Consider the following 22626-nt stretch of genomic DNA (forward strand, 5'->3'; position numbering starts at 1 on the left):
ACTATCCCTGTGTTACAGATGAGGCAATGGAACCTCCAGGAGGTCTACTAACTTGCCGTTAAATACAGTACTTTGCTCCTCAACTAGCTTATCATCTGTTACTCTGTCTCCTAAGCACCAGGCTAAAATGCCCCACAGCTCAGACGGGATTTGATGAACCGTGCTCATTTGCCTCCGGAGAAACAAGTGTGAGATAGTGATGATGCAAACAGCGATGATAGTAATTCAACACCAAGGCAGACACTTTACTTTGTATACACGTACATGATATTTTTTAAACCTCACCAGAGTCCCCTGGGATTGTGACTGTTTATTTTTCACAGATGAAGAAACGGACACTGAGAGATTAACATACTCAAGGCCACAGAGTCCATCGGTGATGTAACTGCAGTCATTACACATAGATCTCTGTCTCTGAAACCTGAGTTCTTAACCATAGCACCGCGTTGCCTCCCCCTGAAGCTCATGGGTTCTGGGATATGTAACTTTGATTCAAGTTCGTGACTCCTATGTCAACTCAGCCTTGTAAGGTCGAGCGAAGACAAACCTTAATCAGCTAGCAGCAGTGAACAACGGAGTGAAACAGAAACAGAAAATAAATAGCTATGTATGTGTGTGTAAGATTTCCCTACTGAATCCTTTTGAAGCAGGACCTGAGCTGTCAGCATGAGATTTGGCAGGAATGACTGCTGTTTTGGAATATTGAGTGACACTCTGAACACTGAGAAAACTTTGCAAAACCTGTTAGCTAATCATTTTCATGGGTCCGCTTTAGGGGGTTCATTCTTCTCTGCACCCTCTTTTGGCTGTTTCTTGATAAGAAGCAACATGGCATTTAGATAAGGATACTGTCCTTAACATTTCTAACCTGAACTGAGATAGATAAATGCAATGTGGTCAGGAAGAGTTATATCTGGCCATCTGTGTACTGAAAATAAGTGGCTCAGAGCTAGGTTTATGGCAGCAGAGATTCAAGGTAGAACTAGAAACCCTGCACATTGATTTAATTAACCTGCCAAAATCAAGAAGTTCTCCTGGATTTATCCTAAAATGTACCCAAAGAAACTTGTTCAGACATTGTTGGTGATTTTCCTGATAATGTAATTTCTTGCAAAGGGTAATCACAGACAGCTTGGTTTGGACTAGTCTCCTCGGGAGCCCTCAATATCAGAGCCAGCTGTCGACCATCACACGGAATGCGAAGGAGGATTTCATGAAAATGATCCCTCCGTGTGTATAGTATTTTCAAGATAAAGTGATGACAATATTCTGGAATAAAAATTTAGTTTTTTTTTCCTTTACAGAAAATAAATCCGATCGCTTTTTCTGTGACCAGCTTTACTTCTTCAGCCAGTTCGGTGTTGATCTCCTTTGGACCTGGCTTCTGTAGATGAGTCTGCCAAAGCAGACAGTTAACGCTGCAATTTGATCATGTTGAAAAAGTAGTTAAGAAGGTCCAGTAGCCTCAAACCTTCCATGAAGTTAGCACAGAGTCACCTCAGGGGAAAAAAAAAAAAATGCATGTATGTATGTATGTATGCTGTTCAGTGGCAGAGACTGAGCCCATTAGTAGTTGACATTGTTTTTTGGGTTTTGCCCCTGTTGGTAAGAACTTACGCTCTTCTACACAATAATCTGCTTGAGAATATGTTTATTTTTAGAAATAAGGTTAGTGATTAATACTTGGTAAAGCCATTATTAAATTGGCGGCTATAATGTATGACTTCTGATAAGCTGGTATTATTTTTTTTAACTTGATATATCATCTGTATGAGTAGCAAGCATTTAGAACCTTGAGGCAATTGAATTCACCATCAGCACCTGATGAGAAATATTAATAAGAAACATGATTTATGGACATCACAACATGGAACAGATTTTTAATTAAGGGTAGATTTAAACTGTATTCATTGTGTAGCCCTTTTTATTTCCTAGCATCTCACATTTATCTCATGAAATAAAGTGGTGGGTAGTAGAATAAAGTGAAACCATAGCTCCTCATGACAAGTAGAACTCGGACTCCCTTTTCTAAAACCTGGGGCAGTGAAATACAAAGAGAAAAAATAATAATATGATGCCTCATGGTATAAGGCATTAATTGCTTCTTTGATAAGGAAGGAGGATAAAATAACTGGTCTAGCTTTCCCATACAAGCAACGAATCCTAATAGTAGGATATGTTAAGGTTCTTGAATGAGGTTCGTGTCCCTAAAAAGTATTATCAAGACATAACAGTATCTCATACATTTTGGATTTTGACATAATTAATTTCCAGAAATGAATATGCATCTTAACGATTGAATAATTTCATGATCTCGAATACATCATATGTAAATAATACACGATGGTTTCTGCCTTGCTAACATCCAAAGTGGTTTACCAAAGTTTTCTACTTTTTATTTGTAACTTTGATGTGTAAATTTTCTAAGGTGTCTGACATCCCTTTATTGCTACTTGAGCAGCATGTGAGTAATTGATAATGAGTAATTTTAAAAGAGTCATACATTAGCCCTCTAAATATTCCCATTCAAAAAAAGTAATATATTATTATGCATTAGTTGAGTTATATGTGGCTGAATTAATTGAATTGAAACTATATTAATAAATGTTTGACTAGTTGGGACAAAAGTTGGAGTGATCAGCTTCTTTTCATAATGGGCACTTATTAAAGAAGAAAATATTCCTGCTTCGCAGACAACATGTCTATGTGTGCACACACAGTATTAGTCAGAATACTTTTGATTTTAAGTGAGAAAAGCCAAACTCAAATGAGCAAAAACTAAAAGAAGGAACTGAATGTCTCAGTTAACTAGACGGCCAAAGAGTGAGGTTTGCTTCAGACCTAAAAACGGAGGGAGGTATTCGTGTTCTGTTATCTTAGCTTACTGAGTCCCTAAACTCTGTTTCTTCTGATTGGCCCCTTTGTCAGGTATGCTTCTTCCACAGGTGACCACTGGCATCCTCAAGCCTATGGTTTTCATGGAGCTCGGGTTCTCATAGAAGGAGTGCCCCTTGTCCCTAATAGCACTAGTAAGTGCCAGGGAAGAATCTGATTGTGTCTTCTGATATATGTAGTAGAACTTCCGAGTGGGCACACCTGGAGGATGAACTCACATCTCAGATTTTAGAGGATACTGGAGGGCCAGGCCTATTCAGTGTTCTCAAATGGAGCAAGGTGAATATTGAGTGCTGAGTGTATCTTGAAACAAAGAGATCTGGGAAAGAAAATAGACATGTTATTTTACACAACAGAAATCATCTAAATTCACACCAGTAGACGTATTTTGTTTTATTTTTTTAAGCATGGAATCATGTTTATTGCTTCTTTGCTATTTCCCCAAATATAAATCTTAAAATTCTTTATGAATAATAATGAACGCTTTAATCTCACTTTAAACAAGCTGAAATTATCTCTTATCAGATGCTGTTTTCTTGACGTCTGAAGGGAAAAAAAGACTGTATTAGGCAAAATTTTAACCAAAATTGTCCAAGAGATTCATTTAATCCTGCATTAAGTTGCAATAAAGAAATAGGATGACTTTTTTAGAAACATGAAAATTATTTCTGTCTCTTATAGAGGAAAACAGAAAACGATCAAATAACATAGAAAAACTCTGAAAAAATATATTTCCAATTAAAATCTAATATACAGTATCTTAAAATCTGTCAAACTCTGTAGTATTACTTTATAAATATTTTCACTTCTATGACAATTTTCACTCTTTATAAATAACTATAATATAAATGCCTACTACCTCTGAATTATGCTAATAGTGCTTCCTAGTATTTGACTGTATAGCTGAATTCTAACTTTTTCAAATTCCTTTGATTAAGACTGCAAACATAAAAGTTGGATAAATCTGTCAAAAATGAACAATTTGCACAAAGAGTTCAGGTTTTTTCAGCTGACAGCCTTTTAGCACACAGAGGGGAGATGTCAGGATTTCACTACAGGCAATTTCATTCTGTACAATGACATATTTTAGGGTTTATTGAAAAGAATTAAGTGGTAAAATTCACTGTCATCATCTGGGAGACTACCCGTATCCTTTCATTTCTCTATGTGCCAGTCTGGTCTTATTATGTTGGGTCATTCTGATTCCACTTTTTAAGCCTATGCTTGCAATATCATTGCATGGAATTTTCTCATTTCAGGTCTTCGGGGGTATATACTGTATTGATCTCTGGGAACTAAATGAACATGCTGCGGCTCCTGCTGGGCTGTGTTCTTGCGGCATCCTCTCAGATCACTTGGGTTGATGAAAAGGAAGGAGAAATTCTGAACTAATTGTGGGGAAAATAAGTGTCTCCCTGTGTTTCTTTAAGAGAACAGTTAATATCACAAACAAACCAAAGCTGCTGCTACTATATATATATATAGTATATATATATATATATATACTATATATATTTTCTTCTTGCTGCTTGCTCCTGGGGTTCACCTGCTAGTTCTCCTTTGATGTAATTCTAATATCACTTTTTAGGCACCATAACCTGATGCCCTAAACACATAATTTCAACCTTTTATGGCATCAACTATTTTCAATTCTGTTAAAAACAGATAAAAAAAAGAAATATAGTGTCAATTTATCTAACTTTTTCATTGTTTATCATAGTGATGTGATGTTACCTCCTTAATAATTATATTATTGGGGGAAATAAAATTGATAAAAGTACATTAGAAGAGTATTTTTTTAAGACCTACTTTACATAAATTCATTTGGTTAAAGTATACTTGGGGAAATTGATATGTATCTTATTTAATAAAGACAATCAAGAACTTCATGAATCTTGTCTGCTAAAAATGGCAGGACAAGGGAGTCAACATAGTTATCGAATTTGTAACATTTCTCAATTAAACAAAATTAGTTGCACTATGGATTTGTTTATATTTTCAAAAAAAAATTTCCCAGAGTTTCAGTATGTGCCTTTTTTATTATTTGAAGGGTAGCAATTTTAAAATTCATCTTAAGCCCTGGCCAGTTTGGCTCAGTGGTTGGAGAGTAGGCCTGCGGACCAGAGAGTCCTGGGTTTGGTTCCCGCTAGGGGCACGTACCAAAAAAAAAAAAAATCATCTTAATTTTTTTTTATATCATTAATATGAATTTTCATGAAAAATCCATTGAGTTCTTGCAATGTCTAAAACATCTTAGTGAGTCCTAGGATGACAAAGAAGACAGAAACTATAGTTGTTATGCTTCTAATCCTCATGGAGTTTTATATCTGAACTGTCTTCACTAAATGTGTTCATTTAGATTATTCTTCCAGGAAAAACAAGTCAGAAAAGAGAAAGGATGTTTGGTTTCATTACTTATAAAATTATAGCAAATGCTAAAACAAATTTAAGAAATTCTAGAATAATTCGAGAATAGCTGAGGTTTGTATGTGTGTATAACTATTAATACAAATATAAATATAAAATATGCACACATACTTGCTATTCTCATTTTTCAAAGTAGTACACAATTGCTGGAGAACACACATTTTAAAATATTATACAAATTTTCATAACAAAAAATGAATATAGCCCTGGCCCATATGGCTCAGGTGGCTAAGCATCGTCCCCAGTCAGGGCACATACCTGGATTGCAGGCTTGATGTCCATTAGGGGGCAAGCAGGAGGCAGCCAATCAATATTTCTCAATCTCTTCGATGTTTCTTTATCTCTCTAAAATCAATAAAAATATATATATTTTTATTTATTTATTTATTTATTTATTTATTTATTTATTTATTTTTATCCTCACTCGAGGACATTTTTCCATTTTTTGTTCAGATAGAGCGGGAGGGAGAGAGAGGAAGAGAGAGAGAGAGAGAGAAACATCGATGTGAAGGGACACATCGAGTGGCTGCCACCCGCACGACCAACCAGGGCCGGGGACAAACTGCAACCGAGGTACATGCCCTTAGCGGGAACAGAACCCGGGTCTCTCTGTACCGCAGGCCGACGCTCCAACCGCTGAGCCAAACCGGCCAGGGCAAAACATATATATTTTTAAATGAGTATAAAATCTAGTTCACCCTTTTGTTTTCTTGGAAATTGGTATAGGCTGCATATTGAAAAAGTTAAAATAATTGGTATCTTTTAAAATATTAATTTACCTATTTTGATAGATAAATTGAATTATGAGTAAAAATATGTATTCAAAAAATCCATAGACTGTGTTCTTTATGTAATTTCTGCCATATATCAGATACCATGGGCAACACTTCTTTTCTCTCTCTTCAAAAGTCCTTTATAATCTGGTGAATCCTGTTTCCAGATATCACAAGTGAATTAGCAGATTGAACATGCAGATAACTTAAGCTTTCCAGAGTCACAGCATCTGCCTTATATTCGTTCCCCTGCCAACTGGGCCTGAGTCACACAAGGAAATTTTGCTTCTCAGTTATCAAGGTTATTTTTGTCTTTCTTATAGACAAAAGTAATAAGTATGTATGGAACACATACTGTGAGTCACACACATATTTATCAGACTCTCTTTAGCTTAGCAAATGGATCTCCCATTTGAAACCATAATTTTATATCTGATTGTAAATTCCAAAAGTTGACAGTTTACTGGTTTATTCCTGGTGTCATTCACCTGCTAGGCACTCATTAAATATTGTCCTAATGAAGAAGAGTAAGAGAGGGAATTGATGAAAGTTCATTCACAGTTCCTTTCTTTCTCTTGTCATTATCTGAGTTGAAGAGTTATTTTACTTTGTCTCTGCAAGCTCCAAGATTAATAACCAGTATAAAATTAACATTAAATAATTTATTTTAAAAATTTACAATTTTATAATGACTCATTCTTGAACAAGGTGTATCACCAAGAAGATGATAACTACTTCATTAGCACAAAATGCTGCTGATATATAACAAAGTTTGAATCAATAGCCAAGATTGCCTACATTTCAATATACTGCTACATAATCAGATTCTTACTGTCAGAAATCAAGACAAAGATTGATTCCACGTCAATCCAAATTATCGTCTAAATATTTTCTCTTTAAAAATTAGGTAATAAAAATTTTTCAAAAAGTTATCTTCTAAAATCAATTTACTTATTTGTATATTCATTACATTGAAAGGCAATAACAAATATAGTTATTTCACAGTGAAAGACCACATCTGGCATACGTTTTATTATTTGTTTACCCTTTTTGTTGGCTAATAAATAAGATCTCAGATACACACACCATAACAATGAAATAACCCCAAAGGAAATGTTTATTAAAGGGACAGGAAGAGTAAATAAATTAAAATATAATGAAACTTGTTTTGGTACTAAACACTAATAATCATTATTTCACTATTCTCAGTAAATCTATGAACTATATAATTTCAGAAAAGTAAATTGACTCTAAATCTTACTTTTATACAACATTGTTAGCTCTATTTTGTTAGCCAACCAAGTTTCTATAATTTCTATACTTTCTATCATAAAAAAAAAGATAAAGAAAGGAGGAGGGATAAAGTGGAACACAGGATTTTTTAGAACAGTGAAAATACTCTATATGATACAATAATAATAGATATATTATTATACATTTGTCCAAACCCATGGAATATACAAAACCAAGAGTGAGCCCCAGTACTATGGTGATTATGATGTATCAGTGCAGCTTCATAAATTGGAACGTGTGTACCATGGTGGTGGGGGACGTTGATAATGGCTATACCTGTCTGGGGGCTGGGAATATATGGGAAATCTCTATACCTTTACTCTTAGTTTTGCTGTGACTTTTAAACTGCTCTAAAAAAAAAAAAATAAAGCCTTAATAATAATATTTTTAAAAGATAAAGAGAGAGAGTAGTATAGGGAAGAGAACACATTACTAGGATTTGTATAATTATTATCCTGTGTGTGCCTCTGCCCTCAACTACAGAGTGACCTTAGGTGTGTCCTCTTTCTTGTCTGAACCTATTTACTCCTTCCAAATTATAGAAGTTGAGCTAGATGATTTCTTTTTAAAAAATATGTTTTATTGACCTAGCCGGTTTGGCTCAGCGGTTAGAGTGTCGGCCCGCGGACCAGAGTTAGAGTGTCAGCCCGCGGACCAGAGAGTCTCGGGTTTGGTTCCCACTAAGAGCATAGCATGTACCTCGGTTGCAGTTTGTCCCCAGCCCTAGTTGGGGTCATGTGGGTGGCAACCATTCAATGTGTCTTTCTCACATCGATGTTTCTTTCTCTCTTCCTCCCTCCCGCTCTATCTGAAGATAAATGCAAAAATGTCCTCGGGCGAGGATTAAAAGAAAGTTTTACTGATTTTTTTAGAGAAAGAAAGGGATAGAGAGATAGAAACATTGATGTGAGAGACAGACACGTGCCTTCTGCACATTCCTGATGGGGGTTGAGCCTGCAACCCTGGCATGTGCCCTGACAGGGAATCGAACCAGGACCTCTCAGTTCATGGGACGACTCTCAATCCACTGAGCCACACCAGCTGGACTGAGCTAGATGATTTCTAAAGAAATCATTCCATCTCTGATATTTTGTTTTGTCTAATGAACCATCTCACTATATATACTTGTGTTTTATACTTATCATTTAGTTACAATCATCAAGTTATTACATGTGCTTGTGAAATGTTCTCCTATTTCTTAATAAAAGACTGTTGTGTTATCTGTGCTCTTGGAGACATTTTAGGATGCAGTACATTCTTAGTACTACAATGCAGGGATCTAAATGTATTGGAAAGATGTGGTTAAGCAGTCAAAGTTCTAAATTACCTTTAAGAGCATGCTTGACAAAATGTAGAATATCCATGTATTTAAATGTGGCAACAATTCAAATAAATAAATATGTGTGTGTGTGTGTGTGGGGGGGGGGTGATGGGGAGATAGCTAGTATTAAGAGCATAGAATAACTCCAAAAAGATATATGCAGGATACTGGAAAGAGAGATTGCCTGTGGGAAGTCATCAGATTGATTAGATGTTATCATTTTGTCCCAGTGGACTATGTACTAGGTACATGTATTAGCTCTTCAAATAATTAGTACAGTTAATACGAATAGGATTTTTCAGAATTAAAGTGAATACCAGTTATTAAGATGTATATCAGTTTCTCATCCCTGCTGGAACAAATTACTACAGATTTAAAGGCTTAAACAATGCAAATTTATTATCTTAGGTTTCTCTAGAACAGAACTACAATGTGGGTCTCATCAAGTTAAAATCAGTTCTTCATCAAGACTCTGGAAAGGACCCTTGTCTTTCTCAGCCTCTAGAAGTAGCCCCCATTCCTTGGTTCTTCCCCTTTCTCCATCTTCAAAGCCAGCAATGGCGTATCTAGGTTTTCTCACATTGCGTCACTCTGAAGGACTCTTCTGCTTTCCTTTTTGACTTCTAAGAACTCCTGTGATTAGATAACATCATCTCCCCATCTCAACCTCAATCACATCCGCAAAGTCCCTTCTGCCATAACATATTCACAGATTCTGGGGATTAGAAGGTAGGCATCTTTGGGGGACCATTAATCTACCAACCATAAGTTGTAAGCAAAATATTTCAGGTAGCTTTTTTGTTGCTATTGTTGTAAATCCTCACCCAAGGATATTTTTCCATTGATTTTTTTATTTTATTTTTTTTAGAGAGAGTGGAAGGGAGGAAGGGAGGGAGGTAGAGAGAGAAACATTGACATGAGAGAGACATATCATTTGGTTGCCTCCTGCATGGAAGCAGGGACTGAACCTACAACCCAAGTACATGCCCTTGACTGGTATCAAACCCTCAACCCTTTGGTCCATAGGCTGGCACTCTAACCACTGAGCAAAACCAGCCAGGGCTTAAGGATGTGGTGAAAAGGGAACCCTTTTGCCCTGGCGGGACTGCAAATTGGTACAGCCACTGTGGAAAGTAGTATGGAATTACCTCAAAATATTACAAATGGACCCAGTGGTTCCACTTCTGGGAATACAGCCAAAGAAACCTGGCATACTAATTCAAAAGAGTATATGCACCCTTATATTTATTACACATTATTTAGAACATCCTACATTTGGAAGTAGTCCAAGTGTTCATCAGTTGATGAGTGAATAAAAAAAGCTGTGGTACATTTACACAGTGGAATACTACTCAGCCATAAAAAAAGAAAGAAATCTTACCTTTTGCAACATCATGGATAGACCTGAAGGCTATTATGCTAAGTGAACTAAGTTAGTCAGAGAAAGACAAATACCATATGAATTCACTTACATGTGGAATCTAATGAACAACGTAACAAACAAACAGAAACAGATTCATAGATACAGAGAACAGAGGGACAGCTGTCAGCAGGGAGAGGGTTTGGGGGACTGGGTGAAAAAGTGAAGGGATTAAACAAAGAAAAAAAAAAAACCTCATAGACATTGACAACATTAGTGTGATTACCTGAGAGAAAGGGGGTGGGGAGACTGCAAAGGATAAAGGGGGATAAATGGTGATGGGAAGAACCTTGATTTGGGGTGGTAAACACACAATACAGTGTACAAATGATGTATAATAGAACTATACACCTGAAACATCATTTTATTAACCAATACCACCCCAATAAATTCAATACCATTTAAAAAAATAGGAAAGATGTGAGTATATGTGTGGGGGTTCACGCCAAAGGGATTTTTTCCAGCAGCTTTTCGAAATCAAAATGATTCAAAGAGATACGTATTACCGAACCCTAGCTTTTTAAGTCCTTTACTTAAAAAAATGTCAGGAGAAGTCTCATATAGTTAACCTCTTGTAGAATATAACATTTTACATGTTGTCTGAAAAAAGTAATTTTAGAATCTTGATTGTCCTATGATTTAATCTTTAGTAATTTTAGGTAGCCTGAAAATAGAGAATTAAACATTTCTTAAGTTTCAGACAGTATAGTGTATTTCCCTTCTCACCCCACCCATGTGGATATAGTTGTAGGACAAGGGGGCAGTGACCTATATAGTGAGAACTTTTTCTCTGGACTTCAAACCTGGTTCCCACATAGCCTATGGTGTAACCTTGAAAATACACTTAACCTTATGGAGCTTTAGTTACTTCATTATTTAAATGGAAAACAATATTTACTTCACATGGTATTTCCTAGTATTAGGCGCCCAGAAAATAACCGTTTTTATTAATGTGATCTTCGGTTTTCTAATGTGCTCATGCCTGTTTTTTGGTTTTTTTTTTGAAGCATTATTTAAAAAACTAGAAATTCAGGGAAGATAGTGCTCTCGTTTCTTTTTCTATATATTTTCTCTAGGTTGTCATCGTAATGCTGGCTACAATAGGTTTTTGAGACTCCAAGGAATCATTTTGAAGTGATGTTTCAAAAATTCAGTGTTTGTCATTTAACTACCAACTCTATTTTCATGTTTGTGAAAGAAAAACAGTTGTATGGTTTTATAAAATATATTTTCTCTATATTTGTGAGCACCTGAAATTCATCATAAATATAAAGAATTCCTCAGTCCAACAAAATGTCAACACTGGGGCCAATGTGATAATTTGCAGGCTGAAAGGCTTCATCTGTTGTTGATTTTTCCTGACAAGTTGCTTTATTGAATTTTACATTAAATTCATTTTTCATAATATATCTTCTTAATTTTTAAGTATAATAATGGTATTATGATTGTTTTTTAAAGAACTCTTTCATTTTATAGATACATATTCAAATAACTTACAGTTGAAATTATACGATGTCTGGGATTTGCTTTAATATTCTGGGATGGGCAGGAGGCAGGAGCGAAGGGAGGGAAACCAATGGGCACTTAGCTGACCATGGATGCAGCTGATGACAGGCATGTGTATGGGGTGGAAAACCCTCCCTGGTTCCCTTTTAGGTCCTTTGGCTGGTCTGACAATTAAGCTGGCATTACACAGATTGACAGGAGAGAGCAAGTTTAATTTCTAATGTACAGGTGCTGCATAAAAATATGAAACTCAAAGAAGTGAACATAGCAGGAAGCTTTCATACCTTTTAGACAAAGAAACCAGAAACTTGTGAAGAACTGACACGACAGAAGAGTTGGGGAAGTAAGTTAGTGAAGTAACAAGGTTTGTTGATGTGGCTTTCTTGGCCCTGAATTCCCTTTCTTTGTCGATAGGATGCTTTCTACCCTCCTGGTCCAGGAAGGGTACCTTTCACATGGAGATTTATTCTTTATTCTTTCCTTTTCTGTACATTTTTGAAAATGTTTATATTTTTAATCATCTTTTTGCCCACACTGGACCTGTGGTTCCCTGGCCCCTGTTCCTCTGACTCATCTGATCTGTAGACATCCACTTAGAATGTTCCTTCTGCTGCCCCTGCCTGTCGTCCTCTCCCTGGGCTACCACTGGCCACTCCTCACGCTCAGCCTCCTCAGGTGCTGTCCCACACTCCCTACCCTCCGTTAGACCTGTCGTTGTGCTTTTCTCTGTCATCTCTGTCAAGGTACATACAGACCTTCGCATAATCGCTTAACCCGCGTCTAGACCGAAATCTCTTGGTGGAGGTCTTCTAAGATCTCGTTCACATGGCATCATTACTACTGACCACAGAGTGGGAGTGGGACTAGAGAAACATTTGCCGATTGAAACACACACACACACACACACACACACACACACACACACACACACAAGAAAGTTCCCTTAGTTTCACATTACTCTGTTTTCTGTGTCGCAAGTAATATCCAGTGGGAAGAAGCCCATCAGTGACCTTTGCTCCTCCGTCAATGACTTGATATCTTCAGTAAGTCAAGCATGTAGTTGTTTCTCTGCTACCTCATATTTTACTAAATTCACTGAAAATAACTCTGAGTAGTAAGATGAAAAGGAAAAGGAAACCAGAGTGAAAAGATAGGTGTCAAATTGGCAACTTTACAAATCTTTTATTTGACGATTACTTTTGATTGGGGTTTATGTCTTCACCTGAACGCTGACTTGATACATGCCAGATGGTTATGGTCTGACTGGGATTTGAAGACAAAAAAAGCAAGCTGTTATAACTAGGCATGCCCAATATTCTGTGAGCACAAACAAGACATTTGACCTCTGGTATTTTTTATCAGTAGCTGAGATTATTTTCCACAAGGAAATAAACTTTTTTTTTTTTGAGGAGGCTTAGCTGCTCTAAGAGTATTAGGAAAACTTTCAAAAATTCCATATGCCATTCTTAAATGTAGTTTAGTATAGGTTCCTACATTCTGCACAGAATTATTATTGTAGTGGGACAGAGAGATGCAAAGATGTAACTTGTTATCCCGTTAGAGATTGTAAAAGGAAAATGATAATATTATTTTAAAAACCCCAGGAGCAAAAATCTGAGCTCTATTTTATTTTTCTTACTGAAATATTATATCTCTAGAGATTATAATCAAGAGCAGAATTTGAAATTCTAAAGCAAACAAAGCAAAGGCATAAAATTGGCCGGGAGGGATATAAACCTGTTTACAACACTATCTCGCAGATGAGGAAAATTTCAGTTGGAAAATGGTATAACTGGAGAAACCCATCGGGACTTTGTGGTAGTAAAATTTGTTTTTACTGTATGAAAAACACTTGTGTTCATTTTCCCAATTATATATCTTTTTATTTTATTTATGTCTTATTCATTGGTCACATGCATACCTATGAATATGTGTAAAATTTGAAATAAATGTGTTAGGAAAAAGCATCTCATACCAGTGTATTCTGTTCTTTTACTCTTAGTTATTAAATTTAGGTTTGTTCCCTTATCTATAGCTTTATCTTTTTTGTTTCCTATGAAAGTCAGATATTATCTCTTGTCTGCTCTTGAACTCTTCAAATGCTATGATCACCCTCTTTAAAATTGCAAGCTGCCCTTCCCAGTCCAGATGCCCTTTGGCCTGTTCTAATTTGTTTTCATTTCCCTTGGCATCCTATAAATATAGTGTTATTGATGTGTTTATTGTGTTAATTGTATATTCACTGTCTCCCCCTACATAAGGATATGATCATCATTGATTTTGTTGTGTGATGTATGTCAACCAACCAAAAGGACACCTCTCCTATATTAGGCACTCAAGTAATATTGATTAATGAATTAATGAATGAAATAATTTATATTCACCATAATAGCTAAGAAATCTAAGTACTTTATTATGTACCAAGCACTGTTCTAATTACCACAGATGTATAAATTCATTTAGTCTTTAAAACATCCCTATGAGGTTAGTGCTGTTATCATCCCCTTTATACAAAGGAGGAAACTGAGGCACATACAAGTTAAACAGCTTGATAGTTCCTAGCATTAGCAACTAACTTATATGGCTAATAGTTATATGGCTAAAAAGTGTCAGAGTCCAGATACCAACACAGGCAATTATGTTCCCCAGGCATGGTCCTACCTGTTCATCTAAACTGCCTTTCATTAGTAGACAAAGCCTAATGGGGAGAAAAAGTATATATTTTCATAAATGAATAGCTCTAAACCTGTCTCGGCACAACCGAAAAGTCATGCCCCACACACCTGGAAAGCGATGGCTTACTTAGGATGCTTCAGAGGTGAGGAGGCTGCGGCACTATAAGCTATCGAATGTCTTTCTCCCTCCAGATTCTCTGGTTCTAAAAATGTGTTTCTGGCCCTGGCCAGTTTGGCTCAGCGGTTAGAGCGTCTGCCTGCGGTCCGGAGAGACCCGGGTTCGGTTCCCGCTAAGGGCACGTACCTCGGTTGCAGTTTGTCCCCGGCCCTGGTTGGTCGTGCGGGTGGCAGCCACTCGATGTGGCCCTTTCACATCGATGTTTCCCTCTCTGTCTCTTCCTCTCTCTCCCTCCCACTCTGTCTGTACAAAAAATGGAAAAAAATATCCTCGGATGAGGATTAAAAAAAATAATAATAATAATAAAAATGTGTTTCTGTGTTCTGATGTGCAAGTAAATTATTGATGGGGGGGGATGGGAGCTTTTTCTCGTACTTTGTGCTGGTAAAGTCTTTTCTATATTTGAACGTTAGTAGAAATTGCACATGATTCCTCAGTGAAATAAAAATTAAATGAAAGTTGAAAAAAGATTGAAGATAGAAAATTTTTTTTTTTTTCCAAAACCCACAATGGCCTTTGAGGAAAATGTTACACTTTAGATTTCAAGTCAAAATGCCACTGGTTTTGCATGTACTTGAGCAAGATGCTTAATCTCCTCTGCTTGTTTCTGTTTCTTTCGTTTGTTAATCCTCACCTGAGAATATTTTTTCTATTAATTTTTAGAGAGAGTGAAAAGGAAGAGGGAGAGAAAATGGATGGGAGGCAGACACATCGGTTGGTTTCCTCCTGCACTTGGTGAGCTGGGGGTCAAACCTGCAGCTCAGGTACATGCCCTTGACGAGAATCAAACCCGTGACCCTTTGGTGTACGGGCTGATGCTCGAGCCGCTGAGCCAAACCAGCCAGGGCTCTACTTGTTTCTTCTATATAAAAATATTAACTTGGTACCTACCTTTAAGTCCTCATAGTGCTGTTGGTTGCATAAAAGGAGATGATGTATGAATGAGTGCATGGCAGTCATTATTATTTGTGGTCAGAGCCATGTTCCTTGATTAGACATGAAATCAATATTACTTTATGTGATGAGGTTATGTTGAACCCATATGAAGTGACAGGTTCTTATTTTCATTTACATGATCAATAAAGTTTCAAACCAGTTCATTTGTCATGACACAGGAACTTAAAAACAAAAATGTTTTTGCAACTAAATATGCAACATCAGAAAACATCAGATGTTTGTATAATTCAGCTACTCTGAAGTTTTGAATAAGCTAGTTTATACACGGACTGCTAACAGTGCACAATCACTGTCTTATTTCCTTTATAACAGTGCACCGAGTGTTCCGCTGAAACGTGGCCCGTGAATGCACAATATTCTTACTTACCATTATGAGGGGCTCTGTATATTACAGCAGCTCCACTGTGTCTGCTGTTAGCTGGAAAAATGCTGGGAGCAACAGCAGCTACTATCAACAGGGAGCCATATTAATTATTTGAAATGTGCCTCATAAGAGGAATCAGCAGAGTTTATTACAAGTCGAATATTACTTGAAATGGGAAGGTTACTCTAACTGTTATCATAGTCTATGTATCATTAACTTCCCTTGTTTAGGAAAAGAGATTAACAACCCTGTAAATTGCTATAGAAAATGTGTAAAATATCACTGCCTATTCCCATTGTAGAGAGAAAGTGGAGGGTCCTCTACTGCTACCCAGACCTTTATAGAAAGTAGCTTTAGAAATGGAACTGACTCAGTAATTAGGTTTTCTTGCCTTAAAATTTGAATTGCTTACTGGATCACCATTATACAACTATAGCTGCTTTGAGCATTAGAAATTTGTGTTGTTGTTAATCCTCACCCGAGGATACTTTTTTTCCCATTGATTTTTAGATATTGTGGAAGGGAGGGAGAGAGAGGAAGAGTAAGAGAAAAATTGATATGAGAGAGACACATCGATGGGTTGCCTCCCACACCTGCCATGATCAGGTCTGGGATCAAACCTGCAACTCAAGTATGTGCCCTTGACCAGAAATAGATTCTGTGACCCTTCCATGCTTGGGGTCAATGCTGTAACCACTGAGCCACACCGGACAGGGCATTCTTTTGTTGTTAAGCTAGCAATTTTTTCAACCACATCTCAGCCTTCAAATCAACTTTAATACTTTAACTCGTAAGGCAGAAAGTATATTACAAATATGTATGTGAGCTCGCAGGAGGCTTTGTAAGGGAAAAAAGAATGAATTTATCTACCTGTGAGTAGTATTCTATTAAACAATGTAAGAAAATCATAAAAATTAATCTGGGTTGTAAAGTTACCTAAGTAATTGCTGTCAAAATGTTACATGACATTCCTGCTAGCCTGCACACTGTTCCTCACTAATCTGCAGTGATCAGGGAAGACTTGAGAGTGTTTAGAAACATTTATAACAGACTGATAAAATTCTTAATGTCTGCTTAATCTAACGATTAAAAATTAGGACTTGTATTTTGTATGTCTTTGTTCTTCACGTTTCCAAGTCATTTTTAAAAATCATTTTAATTGTATTTTTAAGTGTGACTCCACAATAAATTTGTAATTTAACAACAGCAACAACAAAGGTGATTTCTGTAGAAAGACTGATTGAATTGGTAGATGATTGGATGGCACATAATGTTTCTATGTTGTCTATTAATTCAGTGTGGAGAGAGAGAATGTGACATCATGAAACAAAAACTAAATAAACAAACGTAACTACGATATCTCTGTAATGTTTATTTTTGGGTCCACAGGACAGGCACATCATGGCCAGGTATCATACATCTCTCCGCCAGTCCACCTTGACTCTGAGCTAGAGAGACCCCCTGTAAGAGGTAAGTTGTTCTTTCGTTTTTGTTTTTCTTAATTTAAAGAAAAGGGGGAAATGGTGTATGAGAAAGCTGCTGACAGTAAGTAAGTCTTATATATAGACTAAAAGTGTGAAATATTATTCTGAGAAATGTTTGTAAAGTTAAATAAGAAATAGAGATGCATAGCGATTCAACTAATGGAAGCACAGTTGTAAACCAACCTAGATTTAGAGATTGCCAAATAGCCATTACATTTTTTTATTTGTACTTTCTTCTATTCTCTTATTTTCTTTTATAAATTAAGGTGGCTTAATCTAAGTCATTGATAGATTTATTTCCTTACAAATTGACATTTTTCATTTATTATTATTCTTTTAAAGTCATTTTAGTATTAATATCATTTAGTTTTATAATATATAAATTAAAATTATATATTTTTAATAGATACCACCTATTTAAAGATTTTTTTAAAGAAACTAGTCATACAAAATAAAAGTTAAAATATCGTTTGTAATTACATAATCTAAATACAGAATTTGTCTTTCTTTTTTTAAGAAATACTTATCAAACATTTTACAATATATAAAGCTCGTGTGATGTAGACATGTCTTTTAATTTTATTAATATAAAATGTCCTAAGGTTAATTTTTCACTTTGAAGTAATGCAGTATATTTTCTTATACCTTCAAAAGTGGTGCCCTGGCCGGTTTGGCTCTGCAGTTAGAGCATTGGCCTGTGGTCCAGAGAGACCCGGGTTCGGTTCTCGCTAAGGGCGCGTGTCTAGGTTGCAGTTTGTCCCTGGCCCTGGTTGGGTTGTGCGGGTGGCAGCCACTCAATGTGTCCCTTTCACTTCGATATTTCTCTCTCTCTCCCTCCCACTCTACCTGAACAAAAAATGGAAAAATGTCCTTGGGTGAGGATAAAAAAAAAAAAAGTGGTAATCACTTGATACAATAAAAGTCACCAGGTCTGACTTTTATGGGCATGTTTTCTGTGCCCGCTGTTCTCCAGCCAGGCGTCTCTTACCTTTTCTTTTGTACCCACTCAGTTTCTCCCGGTGTTTCCAGGCTCTGCTTTACCTTCAGTTCCTCTGCTAAGCTTTCCGTGACTCTGTACTAGGGAGGAGCTCAGTGGACGTGTCTGTTCTCCAGGGGCGCAGGGCGCCTGCCGCAGTTCGTACACCTGAGACATTGTATTTGATTTTTCAGTGTGCACGTTTCCTTTCTCCTCCCAAGGTGCTTGAGGGCAGAGAGTGTCATAATTACTATTTCTCCTCCAGCCACTGGTCTGTGCTTGGCACACAGTAGGCATTCGTACAACAATTTCTAAGTGGCTGAAATTAAAAATGACAACCTAGGGCTCATCCTCAGTGTGTTCAAGAAAAAAGGGGATAAGGGTGATACGGGAATCCCGTGAAGAGGGAAGCAAAAGGAACCAAGACATAGATAGTGTGAAAGTTGTGATATTTTTAAGGAAATATGCTGGGCACACAGTACAATGGGAACAGTTCTAGAGGAAGAGACTGGAGCGATGTAATGGGGCCAGTCGTGAAGGGTTCTGTATTACACATGCCAAGGAGTTTGTATTTTATCCTGGAAAAGAACAATGGAATATTTTTAATTTTAAAACAATGTTTCCTAAGTCAGTGGGATGTGACATTGTAACACTATTAGCTCTTGAGGTTAGAAAAACATCTGTGAAGTCAGTGTAGATGAGAGATTGGCAGAGGGAGGCTGTTTCAGAAGTGCAGGCCAAAGGTGACTGGAAAATTAGGAGTGGCCAGGGGCAGGGGCAGGGTCTGAGAAGTATTTTGAAGAGACATGTCAGTTAGCTGAACAGAACAGGGAAAAAAACAGAAATGCCTCTAATGTTTCTATATTGATTAGCAGCTTGAATGCTTATGACATAATCCCTGGCTAGGAGGAATGGATGAATTTTAAATCAATGCATTGTTTTAGATATGTTCATTCTTAGCAGGATGCTGTTGCTGCGAAAGAGGTAAGCCTACTTATGCAAGTTGGTGACCTGAATATAATTCAGTTTTTCAGACATGCTGTCAGTGTGATCTGGGAAGTGTACTGTAAGGTCTCGGATAGGTTGTGTAATAATCCACTCTAAAAGTTAGTGGCTTTACTCACTTATATACGGAATATAATGAACATAACAGTCTGAGGAATACAGTAGACCCAGACACATGGAAGTAGGGCACAGACTGACATCCCTCAGAAGAGGGGATGGGGGGTGGGGGGGTGGGAAGAGATAAACCACAGAACTTATATGCATGTATGCATGACCAATGGACATGGACAACTAAGCCGGGGACAGGGTGGAGGGGGGGTGGGGTGGGGGGTGCCAATGGGGTAAAAAGGTAAAATATCTGTAACAAAAAAATAAATAAAAATTCATAAAAAAATAAAAGTTAGTGGCTTTAGACAAGACACGTTTGTTACCATTCTCAGAGTTGGTTGAGTCACGTGCATGCTGACTTGGATGTTCAGCAGTGGCAGGCTGGTTGGTTTTGCAGGAGAGGGATATTGCTTGTGTGGTGGTCAACTTCATGTCCTCTGGGGTGATGGCTGTATGGTTATCATTACCCAGCAGCCTAGCACATATATAGGCAAGTCCCAGGGTTCAAATAGTTCTCAGGGCTCTGCTTCTGCCATGTTTGCTTCATCCCATTGGCCAAAGCAAGTCAGCCAACTCAGACCATAGACTGCATCTTACAACCCAAAGGACCATGCATACAGGGAAGAGGGGACTTTGGACCATGTCCAAGTACTCTAGTTAGGCAGATAGAGAGCAAAATAAATCTAGAAGGCAAGAAGACAAAAATTGACTGGTAAAATGAAAGGATTTAGAGCTAATAAACTTGGGAGTCCTAGAACTTTCTTATTTAATTTCCTCAGCTACTACAAGGAAGATCAAAACTGAGAATGTCACAGTGTCTTTTTGAAGATTAAGGGTAAAACACAGCAAAGTCTGACATCTGGTAGGCCCTAGATAAAATGTGGCTATTACTATGTAGTGTGGGGTTCAGTGCTATGGCAGATGGGAAGAAACTGGGCTTTGGAGCTTGGAGACCTGCAGGACCTTAGAATGATTATCTTGATAACTTCTAGTTCTCATGTAATTTATCTCCTTACTTGGACCCAGGGACCCTCTAAATTGCTCTGTGATAAATGCAATTGCAGCTCAAGTCACCAGCTCACGTGCCGTAGCTCTAGTTTTTTTAAAAGGCTGCAATTAAATAGAGTTTGTATAAATCACCACAATAACATTGCAGACAATCATGTCCTTTTTTCTTAAATGTAACATTTTACTTCTAAAAATGATTGAAAATGGGATAGAGTTGGTATAATACCATTATTTTGGAACCATAGAGTATTTCCTTTCAACTTTCAACTCTCACCCCTCACTTTTGTTTACTATTTTTAATTATTTTGTAAACTGTTAATAATATTTATATGCAATTAATTTATACAAATGAACTATCATCTATGTGTGTGTGTGTGTGTGTGTATAAATATAGGATGTATATTAAAGGCTTTTATTTGAATTAATACAATAAGATAAATTAATTTCTTTAAATAATTGGGAATTTTACCTCCAATATTTTTTTCTATAAGATTATATAGCAGTGCCCTCTGAACTGCCTGAAAACTTATATTAGCTGACCATTTTAGCTTTTTCTAGTTTTCCACTATGATTCTATACATACTGTGACTATCAAAGATATATCCAGAGAGTCCCCTTCCCGCATTGACCTGTAGCTCTATTTTTTTTTTTCTTGTCTATATGTACATTAAAGTTTTAGGAATTATTGCTTTATAGATTAATTCCTTATGTATTTTCCAGACTTGACTGTATTTTTATAGGAAAATCATACTTAATTTTTATATATTCATTGAGCTAGCCATACAAAATAACATTTAAGAATATATGAATATAATTATCACTATTAGGACAGGAAACTTTTCAATAGAAAATATGAACTATCTCTCATACAATAACCCATCATATTGCTTTAGATGTTTTACCATTTTATTCTTTTCTCATCTGAAATATTATGGATTCCTTGGTAATTAAAAAAAATAATGTTTGTGCTTATTTTGAGACAGTGATCCAATCATTGGTAAAATTAAATTGTGTTTTTAAACGCTATTTTGAAAAATAATTATATAATTGTTCAAAATATATAGATATAGATGACATAGTATAGACATAAATATAGATATATCAATTTCATTCCCTTTTTTTGCCCCCTCAAGTTCTATATCACATATGAAACATTTTGGTTTTAAATCACATGTCACCATCCCACCTCCTTTCAATTCTCTTGATTTCTTTCACTTTTGCTCATTTTTTAGGGAAAAATATTTTGTGAAATCAATGCATTTGTTTGTCAACTATATTTTTTCTTTGGTATTGTGCATTTAAATTGTGGCCAACACGCTCTTAGTAACCATGTGGAAAATATAGCAGCAAGTTATCAAACAGCCTTGAGTAAAATGTTGCGATCTGCATTTCCAAGTAGCCAAAATAGATCAATTCAGTGGCACTCACTCTGTTGAGTAAATTTGAGAGATTCTGTTCTTTAAGTCTAACGTGATTATACATGGAATTTGGCCACAGAATTTATGCCTGTGGTAACTTTATATGCATTCTTCAATTTACAGATATTATTACTGAATAGGGGTGTAAATTCCGATAGTTTACTGGTGCATTAATGTCACAATACATTACAAGGTAATTAACCAGAGCTGCCACTATAAATAGAAAAATAGTCACAACCCTCACTATAAACAACTTAATAAAAGTAAGATCCTGAATCAGCATTCACCATTACAGTAATTTTTTTTGCCACATGTCTCATTAATCAGGACTTTTAAAAAACAGCTTCATCTAGAAGCACTATTACTTTTAAAACTTTCATTATGAAAATAACTTCGTTATAATTTTGTAGTTCATTTAATGGGATTGGTTATATATTTCTATACGCAAATAAGTCCTATATGCTTTTCAGACATATTTGCCAGTTTTATATATTATAATTGGAAATGAAAAAACTACCTTGGTACTTCTGTCGCAGATTTGTACATAAGCACAAGGGAGTTGAGAGGCTCATTAAGAGTTGCACTTCTGAAGGTCATGTTTCCTCACCAACTGTCCTTTCTTCCCCAACCTTTAATTTGCCTCCTAACTACCCACATGAAAAACTGTTCTATCCAGGAATCATGTCTATCTTACAGTCAGAGCCACACAGTGAAGATAATTGGGTGAGACCTTGTGTTGGAAGCTGAATCATCATCCTGAACAGTTGGGGCAATTTTTGTTTGCGGTTTTGTTGTGTTTCATTGTTTTCCTGTACAGT

General features: G+C 36.5%; 1 protein-coding gene across 1 annotated transcript in view; it reads left to right on the top strand.

The window, feature by feature from the left end:
- Positions 1–22626, top strand: part of ADGRL3 (adhesion G protein-coupled receptor L3) — a 471329-nt gene that overhangs the window by 231728 nt on the left and 216975 nt on the right. Inside the window, exon 6 of the mRNA XM_036253182.1 lies at positions 17199–17279. Coding sequence (XP_036109075.1) covers positions 17199–17279 — 81 coding nt within the window. The remainder of the gene's footprint in view (positions 1–17198; positions 17280–22626) is intronic.

Source organism: Molossus molossus, unplaced genomic scaffold (genome assembly GCF_014108415.1).
Source record: "Molossus molossus isolate mMolMol1 unplaced genomic scaffold, mMolMol1.p scaffold_m16_p_1, whole genome shotgun sequence".
Taxonomy (NCBI): domain Eukaryota; kingdom Metazoa; phylum Chordata; class Mammalia; order Chiroptera; family Molossidae; genus Molossus; species Molossus molossus.